Below are 15,131 nucleotides of genomic sequence, written 5' to 3' on the forward strand. Positions count from 1 at the left end.
TAACAAGAAATTCTGCTTGTAATTACTCTGAGGCACTATTTTCATAGACTTTACATAGAATGTACATTTTATTCTTTTACATTATTTACCAGTATACTGTGCCTTATAAAGTCAGTGACAGAAATCAAAGAATATTACAGTACTTTAATAAATCAAGAGAAGATCTGTTTTGCAGAAACCTATGCTGATTTTCATTAATTAAATTTTAATCTTTTAAAAATTCAGTCTTGTATTACGTTTCATTATTATTCCCAGACTGATTTTAAGATGACAGGCTCACAAATAAATTGTTTATTCTATTTATTGTTTTTTGAAGATTTACATTACATTTATCTTTCTCCCAGATGTTTCCTGAGTGTCCTCCTTGCTTCAATACAACATTGAGAGTGTAGAGAAAGCCTCTGACACTTTTGTTATGTCTTTGATACAGATTACATTGACATGCTGATAGTAGATCCAAGCAAGAGGAGGAAGTTTAACAACCTTCAAAATAACTTCTGTAATGGAGATTTTGTTATCATCAACTATGATGGGACTGTATTAGCTGGCCGTTTTGCAAAAGAGAACAGAAATGCTGTAACAGGAAAAGTTTCAAACTTGTTAAATGATTATTATTATGAATTCATTATAATTTATTTTATTCTGTGTTCAAACACACACAAAAAAGCCACAACCCAAACATAGAATCAGCCAAGTATTTCCCTCACTGATTTTGCTGCCCTGGAAGCTTAGAGTCCATGATGTTGAAAAGCATGCTGAAATATCTTCACCATGACGGGCATGGATGGCAAGGTTACCAGAAGGCCTCCTCAAAGTCCACTGGCACCGTAGCCCACTGCCAAGACTTAGCAGAGAAAGGCAGTGAAAAATACATTTCACCAAGTAGCTGAATGGCTGTAATTGCATGCAGCTCAGTTTATTATTTCTTTTATTATTTCCATTGTGCACTGGAACAAAATCAAAAAAGGGCATAATCAACTATTGAAACAAAATCCACACAATGGACACTTGAACTTCCCCAGCCACTTTAAGACTATGTACAACTTGCATCTATCCACAGTATAGAAAGATAGCTTGACTGCACTGATTCCAATTGCCTGACTGTACATAGGCAAAGTATTTTTATTATTCTAAGATGCCAACTTCTAATTCTGTTGATTAGAGGAAGCACACATAGTAATCCCAAGTGATTAATCTCCATATTTGAAGTGATAAAAAAGAGATAGGGAGAAAGCGGAAAAAACAGAATGGGGCAGCCTGGGATTTGTGTATTTTATATTTAGAAGCCATTTTTTTGTTTGCTATCATTTGATAAAGGATCTTGAAATAAGCATTTTATCTTATTATATTACAGAATGCAAGTTTTGATCTGTGTTAGATTTTAAATTAATCAGAAGTTTGTCTTTGTAAAATTTACAGCTATAATTTAAAAATGAAATAATTTTGAATGAGGATAAAATACAAAATTTGAGTAAATTTAATATTTTCTGCCCAATGCTAATTAAATTATACTATGTTTATTAAACAAACTAACTGCAAATTGATTACCAAAAAGATTATATAATAATATTCAAGCAAACTTTCTCTCAAAAATTCAAATGTGTAGCTAATATTTTATCTGTACTTGCTTCCGCTCAGGTTTGTGAGTTTCTGAGCATACAGAATTATAATTTTTGGGGAGTCTTTTGTGATTAATTTCATCTGCACAGCTTAGGTCTGCTAATGATTTATGTCTGTAATCAGTCATGCAATCAGACAACTGGAGGAGTTGAATAAGTCTAACAGTTTACGTGTGCTTATGGAAAAATGCAAGTACAAATGGAAGAAAATAACACAAACCAAAAACGAAAAGAAGAATCGCTAATATTAGTGAACTATTATAAAGAGTTTGTGGCTATGCTTTGGACTCGTGAAACAAGTTTAATTCTATAAGAGTGACAATTTTCTACTTCAAGCATTTTGGATGCTCAGACAGTTCTGGTTTTCCAGTTCAAAGAGCTCTGAGCACTGAACATGGCTACTGATACCAGAAAGGATTCTGCAGCAGCTGATTGCTCCACTATGCTGAAGGAGCAATCATGAGTTATACACACATTTTGCCCATTGTTGTTGTTACCTTTCCTTTCCCTTGGGAAAGCAGAACTAATGTCAGTTGTTTTATGATGTAGACGTTCTTCTAGGACATGATGTTCTAGTCATTTACCTTGACTGCATGTGGTAAGCTGCCCACGTATTAGTTTAATCTTCAACATCATAACTGATATGTGTTCCACTAAGGCCAGCTTGTGGTGAGAAATCTGAGGATGAGATTCTTTGAAAAAAAGATCTCTTTTCCCCAGGGACTCCTTAGTAAGCTGAAAAATGTTACCTTTTGAATAATAAATCTCTGTTTTTTATTTAATTAGCAGAATACATTTTTTCCCTTTTCATACTTGAATTTATTTTTTTTTCCCCCTGGGTACATTTTACATCATAATCTTATTTCAAAGGGAAGGTGTCTGTTTAATGTGTAAGCACAAATAAATGTAGTTTCTTGGAATTCTTTGAATCTTAACTTTTGAAAAGATTGTTTAAAATTTTGTCAAATATTTATTTGAATATTTTGCTCCCTGAATGAATAAAACTAATAGCAATATATATTTTTTTCATTTTATGTAAGCATAAACCTCAAATACTGGAAAATGATCAGCAAGAATAATTTTTCAACCATGATTATACTTTCTTATTTAGTTTTCTAGGCAAGTAGGATATTTATTCCACATTCACACCTTTGAAGAGAGAATTTATCTTAATATTTTTGATGTAAATCTAATAGAACTGAAAACTGCTGTAGCAGGAATTATACTTGACTGCAGCAGGAAAGATACCTTAGTTGTGGAACCCAGAAGCAAAGATGGCATTTAATCACAAGTATGAGAGTCATATATATATATATATATATATATATATATATATATATATATATATATATATATATATATATAAAAATAAATTCTTATCTACAAAGAAAAATCCTTAAGAGCAATAGTGTTCCATCGAGTCAAAAGTCTCGATCTTGATCTAGTGTTAGGAACTGAGAAAAAAATATATATATATAATTTCTGTATTTAGCATCTGGTACATGTTAAAAAAGATATGTGTATGTGGCAAAGGGGAGAGAAGAATAGGGTAGTGAGAGAGAGGAAGATGAACTAAAAGGAAATTGCCTGTATATACTCTTTTGATATATGGCCCATTTAGTAGAGGAAGGATTTTATGATCTGCAATTACCTGTACATCTCATGAGAGATATTTTCCTTTCATTCTAGCCATCAGACTCAAACAACAGATGTGTATGTCACCCATTTAGTCTTATCACTACCACTGACCCAGGCAGGAAGATGGTATCATGAACTGTCATAAACCATTAAAGTCTGTAGTACACTTTTTTTATTTTGTCTAAACTTGTACAATTATATAGTACATGTTACTTTGTACAATTATATAGTACATGTTACTTTATGTTATTTAAGTATTGATGAAATTTACATAGCATCATGACACAAAGTGGAACGGACATTTAACTGTAGAACAAAATCACTGCTGGCAGTGTCAGTTTTCCAGTATAACCCAACTCTCCTGGAGTCAGAGGTTTGTGAAGTCTCTAATTTTCACTTACTGGGGCTTGAAAACAGCATGTCTCAGACAGTATATTTTGGTGGAGCATACTGTGATTACTTTGTTCTGCAGCCACTTAGCTTTCATTAAAAATAAAACAAACAAATAAAAACCACTCATACTCACATAAAAGAGACAACTTAATAAAAACCAATAAAGCTAACATTAAGGAATTAACTGCAGATGGGTCAATGAAAGGAAGGTTTCCATTATAGCTAAGAATGCAGGCAGTTGTAAAAAAATATACAGACAAATTGGAACAAATAACAATTACAGTCCCACATGAATGGTCCTAATCACCTTTGTGAGTAGATATCTCAGATGCTCAGAATATAAATCACTCACAGATACACTCTGTTTAGCATTTGGGGTGGTCATGATAGCAATTCAAAGCTGATAACGTTAACCCCCCTATTATCTACGGAATAACTAGATTGTATTCTGACACTGTCATAGAAGTATAGCGATGTAGGTAGCTGTAAAAGTTAATAAAAGTAAGATAAATATTAATGCAGTTATCCTGTCCTGAGAATAAAACTGTTCTATGATATGTTATTTGTTAAACAGTCAGACTCCATAGTCTACCTCTGGCTCTGTACCACTGGAAAAGGGAATGCAAACCTCTCAGTGGGGTGCTTATTCTAAATATTCAGTCCTTCAAGTAGCCTCTCTGTTTATAGCAGAATTTATGGTGATAAGGTCTTATTTCCACATCCTGGAGAAGGTTGGTAATTTAGGTAAATGTCACTCTAGAAACATCCTGTATTTTCAAAGCCCAGGGAGTTTCAGCTTGGAAGAAGTACTCCCAAATACATCTCTCTCTTCCTCTCTCTTATTTGATGTCTAGATCTGAGTTTTCTGTTTCTTTTTCTTCTTTTTTTTTTCCCTTACATCTTTGTTCCCTATATAAATATAAAACAAAATTAAAGAAAACCTCAAGCAGTGTATTTTCTTCCTGCAGGATCTCGAGGATTCACACATGAGGAGAGAAAACCACTATCATTTACCTTCCATTTTGCAAGATTTCTTTCTGTAATAACTAGTATCAGTGCTGCTTTTTAATTGATGGCATAAACAGGCATAGTTCCTCCCTCACCTCCACATTCCTCATGAGTGAGGACAGTCTTCACAGACTTTGAAATGTTCAGGTGACTAGGGTATCATCAGCTAAAGGCTCTGTTGCATAGTACTTAAAGATATTTTGTATATGCTATGGAGTTATACAATCAAGCCCACTTTAATGGATATCAGACACAGTTCTGCACCACTCTCCAGAAGGTTACATTTAGCAACAGGTAAGTTACATTTAGTAACAGGTAACTCGACATCAGGAAGCTCTTCCTTACTTTGTGGATGGCTGACTCAGAGGTCTGCTCCAACATAAACCATTCTGTGATTCTGTGAAAGTGTAGCTGCAGTGACCCAAAGAGGAGTTTCCTTGCATCTTGACTTCACACAAAAACAGATTCCCTCTCTGGCAATATATTCAATATTCTGGATGAATTCAGCACAAGTCCATCATTTTGAAGTGTTGGTGAAACGCAGTTATCTTAGACTTTCAACTGATGAAGGCTGTTACTAGAAGAAGTAGGGCAAGTGCTGGTATCTCTACTGATACTGCAGATGTATTATTCAGAGAGATTATTGCTTTCTTTCTGATGTGTCATAATAGACAAAGGTAGTAATGAACAGCTTTACGAGACTGGCATATTAATCTAAATATGCATATTAATATTAACCTGCAGTTTCTTATGATTGCAATTAACAGGATCTTATCAAAGCTGGAGGGAAAATAAGGACTTTGCTATGCCATAAGGACTTTGCTGAAGAAAGCAAGTGCTGTTTGTCTTGCAGAGCTAGTAGATTTGGCAGTTCAGTTTTCTTCAGCAAGATTTCAGGCAGCTATGAACATCACTAAAGATAAAGCACTCTCTGCTGCGTTTGCAAGGAGAATTAATTTTCTATCAGGTATAGCAATGGTTTCAAGAAGTGCACAAATGACAGCTGTGCACCAACAATTTTCAGGAAGATGTAAGAAGGGTCTTCGTAGAAGAGCTTTGCATGCCACTGCTAATTCAGTTGAGTCTTCACTAGAAAATCAGAGTTTAAAAGATCTATGCCCCATACACAGTTTCACTATCTCTCTTCAAACATACTCACAAAATATTGAAAGTAATTTGACTAGATAGGTATGCAGTGCTTTTAGTAGATTCCAGACAAATAAATTTACTTTCAACTACAAATTTCAGTTAATATACGCCCTAAAAATGCAGTTAAATCGTTATTATATAGAAAATGAGATTATATAATTAATAAAATCCCTTAGAGTATGATTTGATTCAGAGAAGGGAAACAATTCCACCAAATTTTGCTGTCTCATATTGCACTGAAAAACACAGTCACTTTCCTAATTTTTCGTTCTGATGAAGGTGTATGCCATGGGCTTTACAATGTTTCAGATGCAGGCATCAATAAGAACAATGTTGAGGGCCATAATCAATAAGTTTACAAGACTGCAGTCATAAGCCACCAAGTAATCCATTTTGATTTAATCAGCTTTCCTATTTTTCAAGTAAAAAAAAAAAAAAAAAAAAAAAGAGCATTTTTGGATCATATCCAAGCAATGAAGACACAGTCATAAAATGTTTCAGTACAGTTTGCACAGCATTTGCAGTTTTTGATTCAAGATAGTATTTTAGCAAAGGCTAACATTATGTTTCCCTCATCTGGTTTATCTATTCTTTTTTTGTTATGTTTTTTTTTTTTCTTTTCTGTTATGGCACTGTTGGTAATGTTCTGTATGTCATCCCCATCTCTGTGGATACTCTGTAGAAAGTTCAATGTTTAAAATTTGCCTGTGTGATAAAAGCATTTTGCTGAAATTATTCTGCCACAGCAAAGAGACATTTCACAAGACACAACACTTCAACATTTTCTGAAAAGATGAAACATTTTTATTTATTTTATTTTTCCACTGTAGCACTCTTTCTTAAGCATATTTACCATGGTCTAGTGTTTGAGATGTTGAGTGTTCAAACTGACTAACTAAAGAGTATGGGAAGCTGTGGGCAGGCAACCACTGAGAATAAGATTTAGCTTTGTACAGGCATGTCACAGAGATGCTTGTTTGTATTTCCAGCAATGTATAAAGATAATTTTTTTTGCAAGTGAAGCTGAAATGCATTTTGTATATTTTGCTTACCTTTAAAAATATTAGGCAATGCATATATCTTGTTCCATGTGTACAAAGATAGAATCTGTGTATCTGAAATACCAAAGATGTTTGTTATGCCAAACATACTTTCATTAACATTGGAGGAATTCTTCCTCTTTTTGTCATGGTCTCAGGCACTTCCTCCTGGAATCAGAAGAAGCTCAAAATAGTTGATCCATATAGTCTTCATTTTGCTTGTGTGCATTTCTACCATGTCTTTGGGAAAAGTACTTAGAAATAGAACTTTTCTCTGGAACTACCATATTTACAAACTTTCCAAACGAAGTTGCATCTATGTTTGAGGAGCACAAGCTGAGTGCATTTTTCTATCAGTCACAGATCTACACCATCTTCTACTAAACACTTCCTTAAGCAATTTCACAGAATGTAGGAAGAATCTCTATTTTGAAGTCACATTGTCCATTCATCAGTTAAGTACATAGTAGCAACTAATTAAATTACTAGCAAGACATCAAGAAGATACTTTTTCAAATCTATAGGTACTTAATTAAGCCTCTGTACTCCAACTTCTACCTTCTTCTAAATGAGGAGAAGTTGGTGGCTGTATGGTATTCCTGTTCTTTGTGAAATAATTTGTGAAATAAGAATTAAATGAAAACTTTTTTTTTTTAAATTAACTATGATATTATAGAAGAATGACAAAAACTCTTCCAACATTCCTTTCTATGAGAAAATTGCTTTAGTTACAATAGGAATGTTGTTGACTTTGAAGAAATGATGATTTCATTCCCTCAATAAGGAATTAGAGGTAAATGTGACAGAGAACAATAGTATGAAGTAGTTTCCTTCATATGTCTTCAGGATGATCATAAAACCATAGAATAATAGAATCATAGAAACATTTCATCACAGTATCATAAAATGGCTTGGGTTGCAAGGACCTCAGAGATCACCAATTTCTAGCCACCCTTCCACAGGGAGGTTGCCAACTGCCAGATCAAGTACTAGATCAGATTGTCCAGGGCCCCATCCAAACTGAACTTAAGCACCCCCAGGGATGGGGCATTCACAGCCTGTCTGCGCAGTCTGTTCCAGCACCTCACCACTCACTCAGTGAAAAACTTCCCCCTGACATCCAATCTAAATTTCCCCTCTTTTAGTTTAAAACCATTACTCCTTGTTCTACCACTATTTACCCTTGTAAAATGTTTATAAACCTCATGTTTATAAACTCCCTTTAAATATGATTAAATACTGTTCCATTTCATAGTTGTTTGACCAATTCAAAATTTCAAAGTCAAAACTGAAACTATTTTTCACACTCTGTCATCATCAGAACTAAGGTCTTTAATGATACTTTTTTTTTTTTTTTTTTAATTTATTTTATTTTCTTGTGCTCTGATGCTCATTAAAGATTATTTATGTATCTTCATTGATTCTGAATTCCAACTGTTCTACTTTCTTTGTTCGAAGAAACACGTTATAGAAGATACTTTTCTACACTCTGCCTTCTGAAGTCAATTTTTTATGGCACTAAAATACCTGGTGAAGACAAAGCTGGCAGCACAATCAGTGAGCTCTACTGCTGAGGCAGGGTCTTGAGTGCTCAGAACTTATGGCATATACTTCAGTTTAAATCCACTTTCTCCTTCTGTTCTTCACTTTAGAGATGACTAAACCCACAATTTGTAAAGCATCAGCCAAAGGGAAGGTTAGCATGATCTATTGTTGACGATGAAATTTCCCTTGGGACAGAATGTATTGAGGGTTACTTTTCCTCCATTACAGTCTTTCTAATTCTTCCAACTAACTAGGAAAAAAAGTGTTCTATTTTCTCAAATGCAAAACACTGGAAGTTCAGTGTAGCTACGGAGAGGAAAATTAGAAACAAGTAAATTATTTTTTTTTTCATATGGCACTTAGAATTGCAGATTTTTTTTCTAAGTTTCTATATGAACGACCAATACTTGAAGAAAATCTCAAGTTTCATTCTGTTAGAGATACAGGTATATTTTAACACAGTGGAAAATAATTCCTTCTTAACATAATGCTTCTTGCATTTTTTATTTTTAAAATAATAATAATAATAATAATTTTATAATATTATGTATTATGTATATAATATTAAATATATTATTATTAATTAATTATATAAAATAATATAATAAAATATAAAATAATATAATAAAATAATAAATATATTAATTATATTAAATTATATAATAAATAATATATTATTATATATTATATAATACATAATATTATAAAATTATTGTTATTATTATTATTATTACTATTATTATTACTATTATAATTATTTTAGTTTGGCTTTTGCTGAAGACAATTTCTTGGAATATATGCAACATTAATTTGATGCTGGGTTGAGATTACTGTGCTTTAGCTACAGTATTATTTAGAAAGATATCTAATCCAAGTGAGGAATGAACATCTCAGCTTTTTCTAATGTTTATTTGCAGAACACAAATGCCAACCTTTGCAGAAGTCAGACTGCATTCTGAAATTATTGCTGTTCCAATGCAATGAATTTTTACCTAAATATATTCAATGAAAGTTGAAGATACATATATTTAGGTATATCTTTGCAGTCTAGAAATCTATTAGGATAAATCCCAATAGAGTTCCAGTAGCATGCAAAACTTACTTCAGTTATGATGCAGAAAGGAATTTAAGTTCTCGTATAACATTTCACAGATTATGGATGTTTGCTTTTTTTCTTTTTAAAATGAAATGTTTACTTTCTTGGTTAAACATAGCTCCATCTTGCTGTAGTTATCCAATGGCAAAATCTTGATCATGAAATTTTGCCTTTATTTCTTGGAGGATGGACTTCTCAGGATATGGCTGTAGAACCACATATTGTATAGTATATAATAAATAATTATATAATATAATTATATAATATAATAAATAATATTCAGTATTAAATGAAACAGAAATAAATGTGTCCTCAAAATTAAGCTGGGGCCTACTCGTTTAATCAAAAAGAAATGCTTAATGAAAAAGAAATAAGCATGTACTTAAGCATTTGTTGGAACTGAAGTCTGCTTGCTGAGTTAGAGGACAGGTTTTTTGGGGGGGAGGAGGGGAATTATTTTTTAACAGTGCTCTTCATACAAACACAGATGGAGCATTCAAAATGTCCTGATTGCTCACATGTCCTCATGATCTGTAGCCAGGATCTGGTACAAATTTTTTTAGCTCAGTCAAAACAGGACTTCATCTGGAAAACAGCAGATGGAAGGAAGGGAAATGTTCCAAATTTTTAATCTTTTTTATTTTTATTTTTATTTTTTTCCTGAACAGATGTTGTTGAGATGATTGAGCTACAGAGCCACAAATCCAACAAAAAATGGATATAGAAATATATACAAACATATGCTGATATTTGGTATATGGGTCATTAGGCAGACTACAGTCAGCTATGGCTGCCATGAATATCTACCTATCATATGACAGAGATGACAATAGTTTTGCTAGGCCTGAAAAAAATGAATTTCATGTACATTTTTGATTTTTCTTTTACTCAGGAGAAAAGCTAATGACAACACAGATGCTTTAATAACTGTCAATGGATTCAGCAGAGGAGTGAGAACTTGGTCAACTGCAAGCAGTAAGGTACATGGAATAGAATTTTACTAAAAGGAATGTGTTCAGACATGGCTCAGGTTCACTGAATTCAGTCTGGGGCAATAATCTTAATGAAAACTGCCAGATGGGATATTAAATGCACAACAGAGTAATTGCACAGGACAGGATTTTCTGTGCAGCTAAGAAGTGAAAGTTTTCTCACTGAATTCTCAGTAAAAGATGATCTTATTAGAATAGTATTACAGGGTCTGTTGATATTACAGTGATCATGATTAAATAATTCTGATTTTCTAATATCGATTATTAATCTTAACATCTTTAAAAGAATGCAGGATTTTGATGGCAGTTCATTCACAGAATCACAGAATCAGAGAAACACCAAGGTTGTTGGAAAAGACCTTCAAGATCATCCAGTCCAACCACCCACCTATCACCAACAGCTCTCACTAAACCATGTCCCTCAACACAAAATCCAAACATTCCTTGAACACCTCCAGGGTCGATGACTCCACCACCTCCCTGGCAGCCCATTCCAGTGCCTGAACACTCTTTCAGAAAAGCAGTATTTCCTAATGTCCAGACTAAACCTCCCTTGGCACAGCTTGAAGCCATTCCCTCTAGTTCTATCACCAGTTACATGAGAGAAGAGGCTGACCCCCAGCTCACTACAACCTCCCTTCAGGTAGTTACAGAGAGCAATGAGGTCTCCCCTGAGCCTTCTCTTCTCCAGACTGAACATTCCCAGCTCCCTCAGCCGCTCCCCATCAGCCCTGTGCTCCAGACCCCTCACCAGCTTTGTTGCCCTTCTTTGAACCCGCTGCAGGGCCTCAATGTCTTCCAAAGTAAACTGTAAATGAAGAGCACTTCAGATTTCTTTTTTTCTAAATCTCTCCAGTTGAATTAAACAAATGCCAAACTATGAAAATTATTAGGGTACTAATTGCAACTTATTATTGCTTATTCTATGTAGTAACTTCCCAGTTGGAATTCAGTAATTACGAAAAAAGGAGATCCCAACAGGCACCTATTTTATACTGGAATGTTAAGCATTACTGCACAACATTAACACTTTGTGTTGCACAACAGAAAATAACAAAGGAATTATATAGCTGTATTTCTATTATCTGGCTGAGAAGCCCAGAAATTGAATTTATTTTGAAGAGAATGGTTTATTGCCTCTGTGCAAATAACAATGGTCTTAAAGAAATTATGTAGTACACAAAATAGCAACATCAAAACAGTATTTCCCTTAAAAAAAAAGCTTCCAGATCCTTCCATTAAAAGCATTACACTGCAAAATATTATACTATATGTTCTAAAGATCATCTAGTTCCATTCAGATCATATTTTATTGGCTACAGGGAATACAAATTTCTGAATTCTTTGAGGCATGAAAAGAATACAACAGCAGAAAACTGTATCAGTCTATGTAGAAGTTGTAATTCTGTTTTAATTTAAATATATCTTGAAGGGGAAAAAAAAAAAAACAAAAACATGAGGAAACTCAATTTGAATGCGAAGCACAGGAGCATCTCTGATTCTTTTACTTTTGTTTTCACCAAAAAACTTTCTACCTAAAGCAGTAATTGAGAAAATGTCTGGAAAAAGAATTGTAAGAACAGATAAACAAATGATATTAAACAATCAACCAACCAAACCCAACCAAACACAAAGGAGTTCACATCACACTCGTTATTTTTACAGAAACAAGTCTTTTACCAGAATTTTGGAGTATATTACGAAAAATCAATTAGATTTTTTGTTTTTAAATGTTTAAATTTATAAATGTTATAAACCCACCCACTGTAGAATTCTTTAGAAAAAAAAAATGCATTGCTTCCACCACAATATATACGTACTTTGGATTCCATTAAAACCTGTCTGTATGTATAGCATTTTCTAACTCAGTCCTTACTGTTATTCTGCCAAGATATCAGAAACACATAGAATTAATAAGGATAGATGACAAAATGATCATTTTGTGGAAACTGTTCGCCATAAAAATAAATTTTAATATTTAAATCAAACAAAATGACAATTTCTACAATTTAAAAATAGATATTAAAGATGTCTCCAGAAAACATGGCTTTTTGCCAATAAAAATAAATTAAGAACAAAAAAGTTGAGATAGCCTAGAGAAAGCTACTTGTACGTGTAGGAGCTAAAGCCATAATTTTATCAAGATTGAAACAAAAAGATAGAATGAATACCTCTCACACAAATGGAAGGGAAGGCTACATGGCAACATGGAAAACAGGAAGAATATAAAGAGGCAGATGAAAAGTGGTTTGGTTAAATAGAAGGATCATGTAACCCTGTATAGCTCTATAGCAGGCATGACCCAAAGGTCAGAGACAGAATGAAGGCTGTAAGGGACCTCTGCAAGTCAAACCCTCCAGGAACTGAAAAAAAAATCCAAGTAAAGGAAAGAAAGAAACAAAACAAAACCACAGAGGAAGTGTAACAAAAAAATAGAAAATAAACTATGAGGATACAAAGGGGAATAGACAGGCAAGCAAAGGATGAGGAAATGGTAAACTGGATGCGTTTAATAGTGATAACTGTATCAAAACCAATGTAATGTGATATAAGCCAATCCAGAACAGATTTCTGGTTCAAGGCTAAACAGTAAGCCATTCAAATGGGAACAGTACAAGAAGTTTCTAATGTAATTACAATAAATTGTCTAAATAGTTTCATAATATTCCCAGAAAACATTATGATGTACAGAGAACAAAGCTGGATCACTTTAGAAGATGAAACACTGTTTTAACTTCACATATATCATGAGAGCAAATATGTAATATTTCAGTCAATTTTCAAAGGTTAGAACAATGTGGAAGACACAGTTTTAACAGAATTTATTTGCTCTAGATTTAAGAAAGAGAGACAAAACAAAGCAATTATAAAATCTTAACAAGATTTCATTCTGGTTTCCTGAACTCCAGTCAAGCTTATGAACAGAGACATTAGGCATTAATCATATGCTGGTAAACCAAAAAGCTCTGGTTTAAAGTCCTCCATGGAATTGAGCAGCAGAGTCGCCTCCTTTTTAAGATCAGGACTTAAATTTTCATCTGGAATCATAACCACTTGCATTCCTGCTGCCAGTGCTCCTTTGACTCCAAGCGGTGAATCTTCAAATACAAGACACTGAGAAACAAGGAAGTAAGGAAAAAGAAGCGAAAGAATAATGTTATTACAAACTTTCAATATTCTATTTATAAAGAATGATACTGAATAAAACAGATTCAGACAATCCCTAATTAGAACATGGCTAAACCTCCATATTTGAACATCTGCAAGGTAACTAACCTTAAATTAATTAATTAATTCAAGAAGCATCAACACACATATTCAAATCCCAACAATTGATTATCCAGATGTTTCTAAGAAATTTCTTTTATAGCAATAGATTTAAGCAGAGGCTTAGTGTAAAGTTAAGCGTGTGCTTACATAGCTTTACAAGCAGGCAATTTAACTAAGATCAACTTTACAACTTTGCATTTCTCAATGTATATGAGAGGTGAAAAGACTAAAGTACTTACGTCAATATTAGGACTACGAGTGAGTGGAGAGTTAGTTAGAAATTATTTGTCAGAAGAGTACTGCTGAATTAATTGCCTCATGTTTTATTTCTTTCAAAACAATGGTGACAAGAAAATCAGCAATTATATTGGACTGCTACTTTCAGAGAATACAGTTTAGTCAGGTTAAAGTAACATATCTTAAAACCGTCAAAATCACAGAGTAGTGAAATTACGGACAACATGAAATGAAGGTTGTAAAAAATAATTATTGTTTGTGTGAAATTTGAGTTTAACAGTACAATACTGAATAAGAAATACAGTATTTTTCAAATTGAATGGCTATACTTTTTTTTTTTTTTAAATTACACTCATTTTCTCTGTTTCAGCATTTAAACTAATCTGGATAACATACTGTAGCTTTTGATTACTGGATTAGAAATTGACTTTTCTGAAAAAAGCAAGCACTTAGTATCTTAGTATTTTTTAAATCCTAACATAAAGGTACTTCATACTATTCGGTTTAATTACTTTAGCAATTATTAAATTGAAATGTTGTAAATTAAACTAACTAAAGTAAGAGAGATGAAACATCCAACCTCTTTATATAGCATGCATTATCCATATACATATATAAGAAACATACAAAGTCTGGAAAAACTTGAAAGAAAACAACCAAAGGTACGTTCTCAGAGTTTCAAATTACACATATTATTGGAAAAAAATATTCATGTGTGCTTTAAAGCAACAATCATGAGCTCAGTCAACTACATAGTAATTAATATTCGTTAAAAATAAATATGACTACCAAACGTACAATCTCACCTTCAGTACTGTTTGGTTTGCCTAAGTAAAATTTATAAAGCTACTTCAGCATCTGATATAAAATTAGATTTTGATAGATAATACTTCTTCATACTTCCCTCCACCACAATATTTTTACTGACCTCAAAGATATTAAGATATAGAATAACTAAAGTGCTGAAAAGTTTGTCCTCTCAATTTTTTTTGCATGTATCTGAATAATACTGGAGTTTTTGCAATTGGCCAGTGCACCACTTCATAGAATTCTTCATTTTTCCTTACTATATGGGTAGGGTACATTTTAGCAAAACACAAGTATTATTTAGACATGAAATACAGTACTGAAGAGTTGAACTAAT

The 15,131-nt window shown here is 33.1% G+C and overlaps 1 protein-coding gene across 1 annotated transcript in view; it reads right to left on the bottom strand.

Annotated features, from left to right (window-relative positions):
- Window positions 1-13,417: 13,417 nt before the first annotated feature.
- PUDP (pseudouridine 5'-phosphatase) overlaps window positions 13,418-15,131 on the bottom strand; it is a gene marked incomplete at both ends in the record, with an annotated part of 61,364 nt that continues 59,650 nt past the window's right edge. The window contains one exon of the mRNA XM_079540816.1: window positions 13,418-13,594. Coding sequence (XP_079396942.1) covers window positions 13,418-13,594 — 177 coding nt within the window. The remainder of the gene's footprint in view (window positions 13,595-15,131) is intronic.

This window comes from Tetrao urogallus, assembly GCF_951394365.1.
Source record: "Tetrao urogallus genome assembly, chromosome: 1".
Classification (NCBI taxonomy): domain Eukaryota; kingdom Metazoa; phylum Chordata; class Aves; order Galliformes; family Phasianidae; genus Tetrao; species Tetrao urogallus.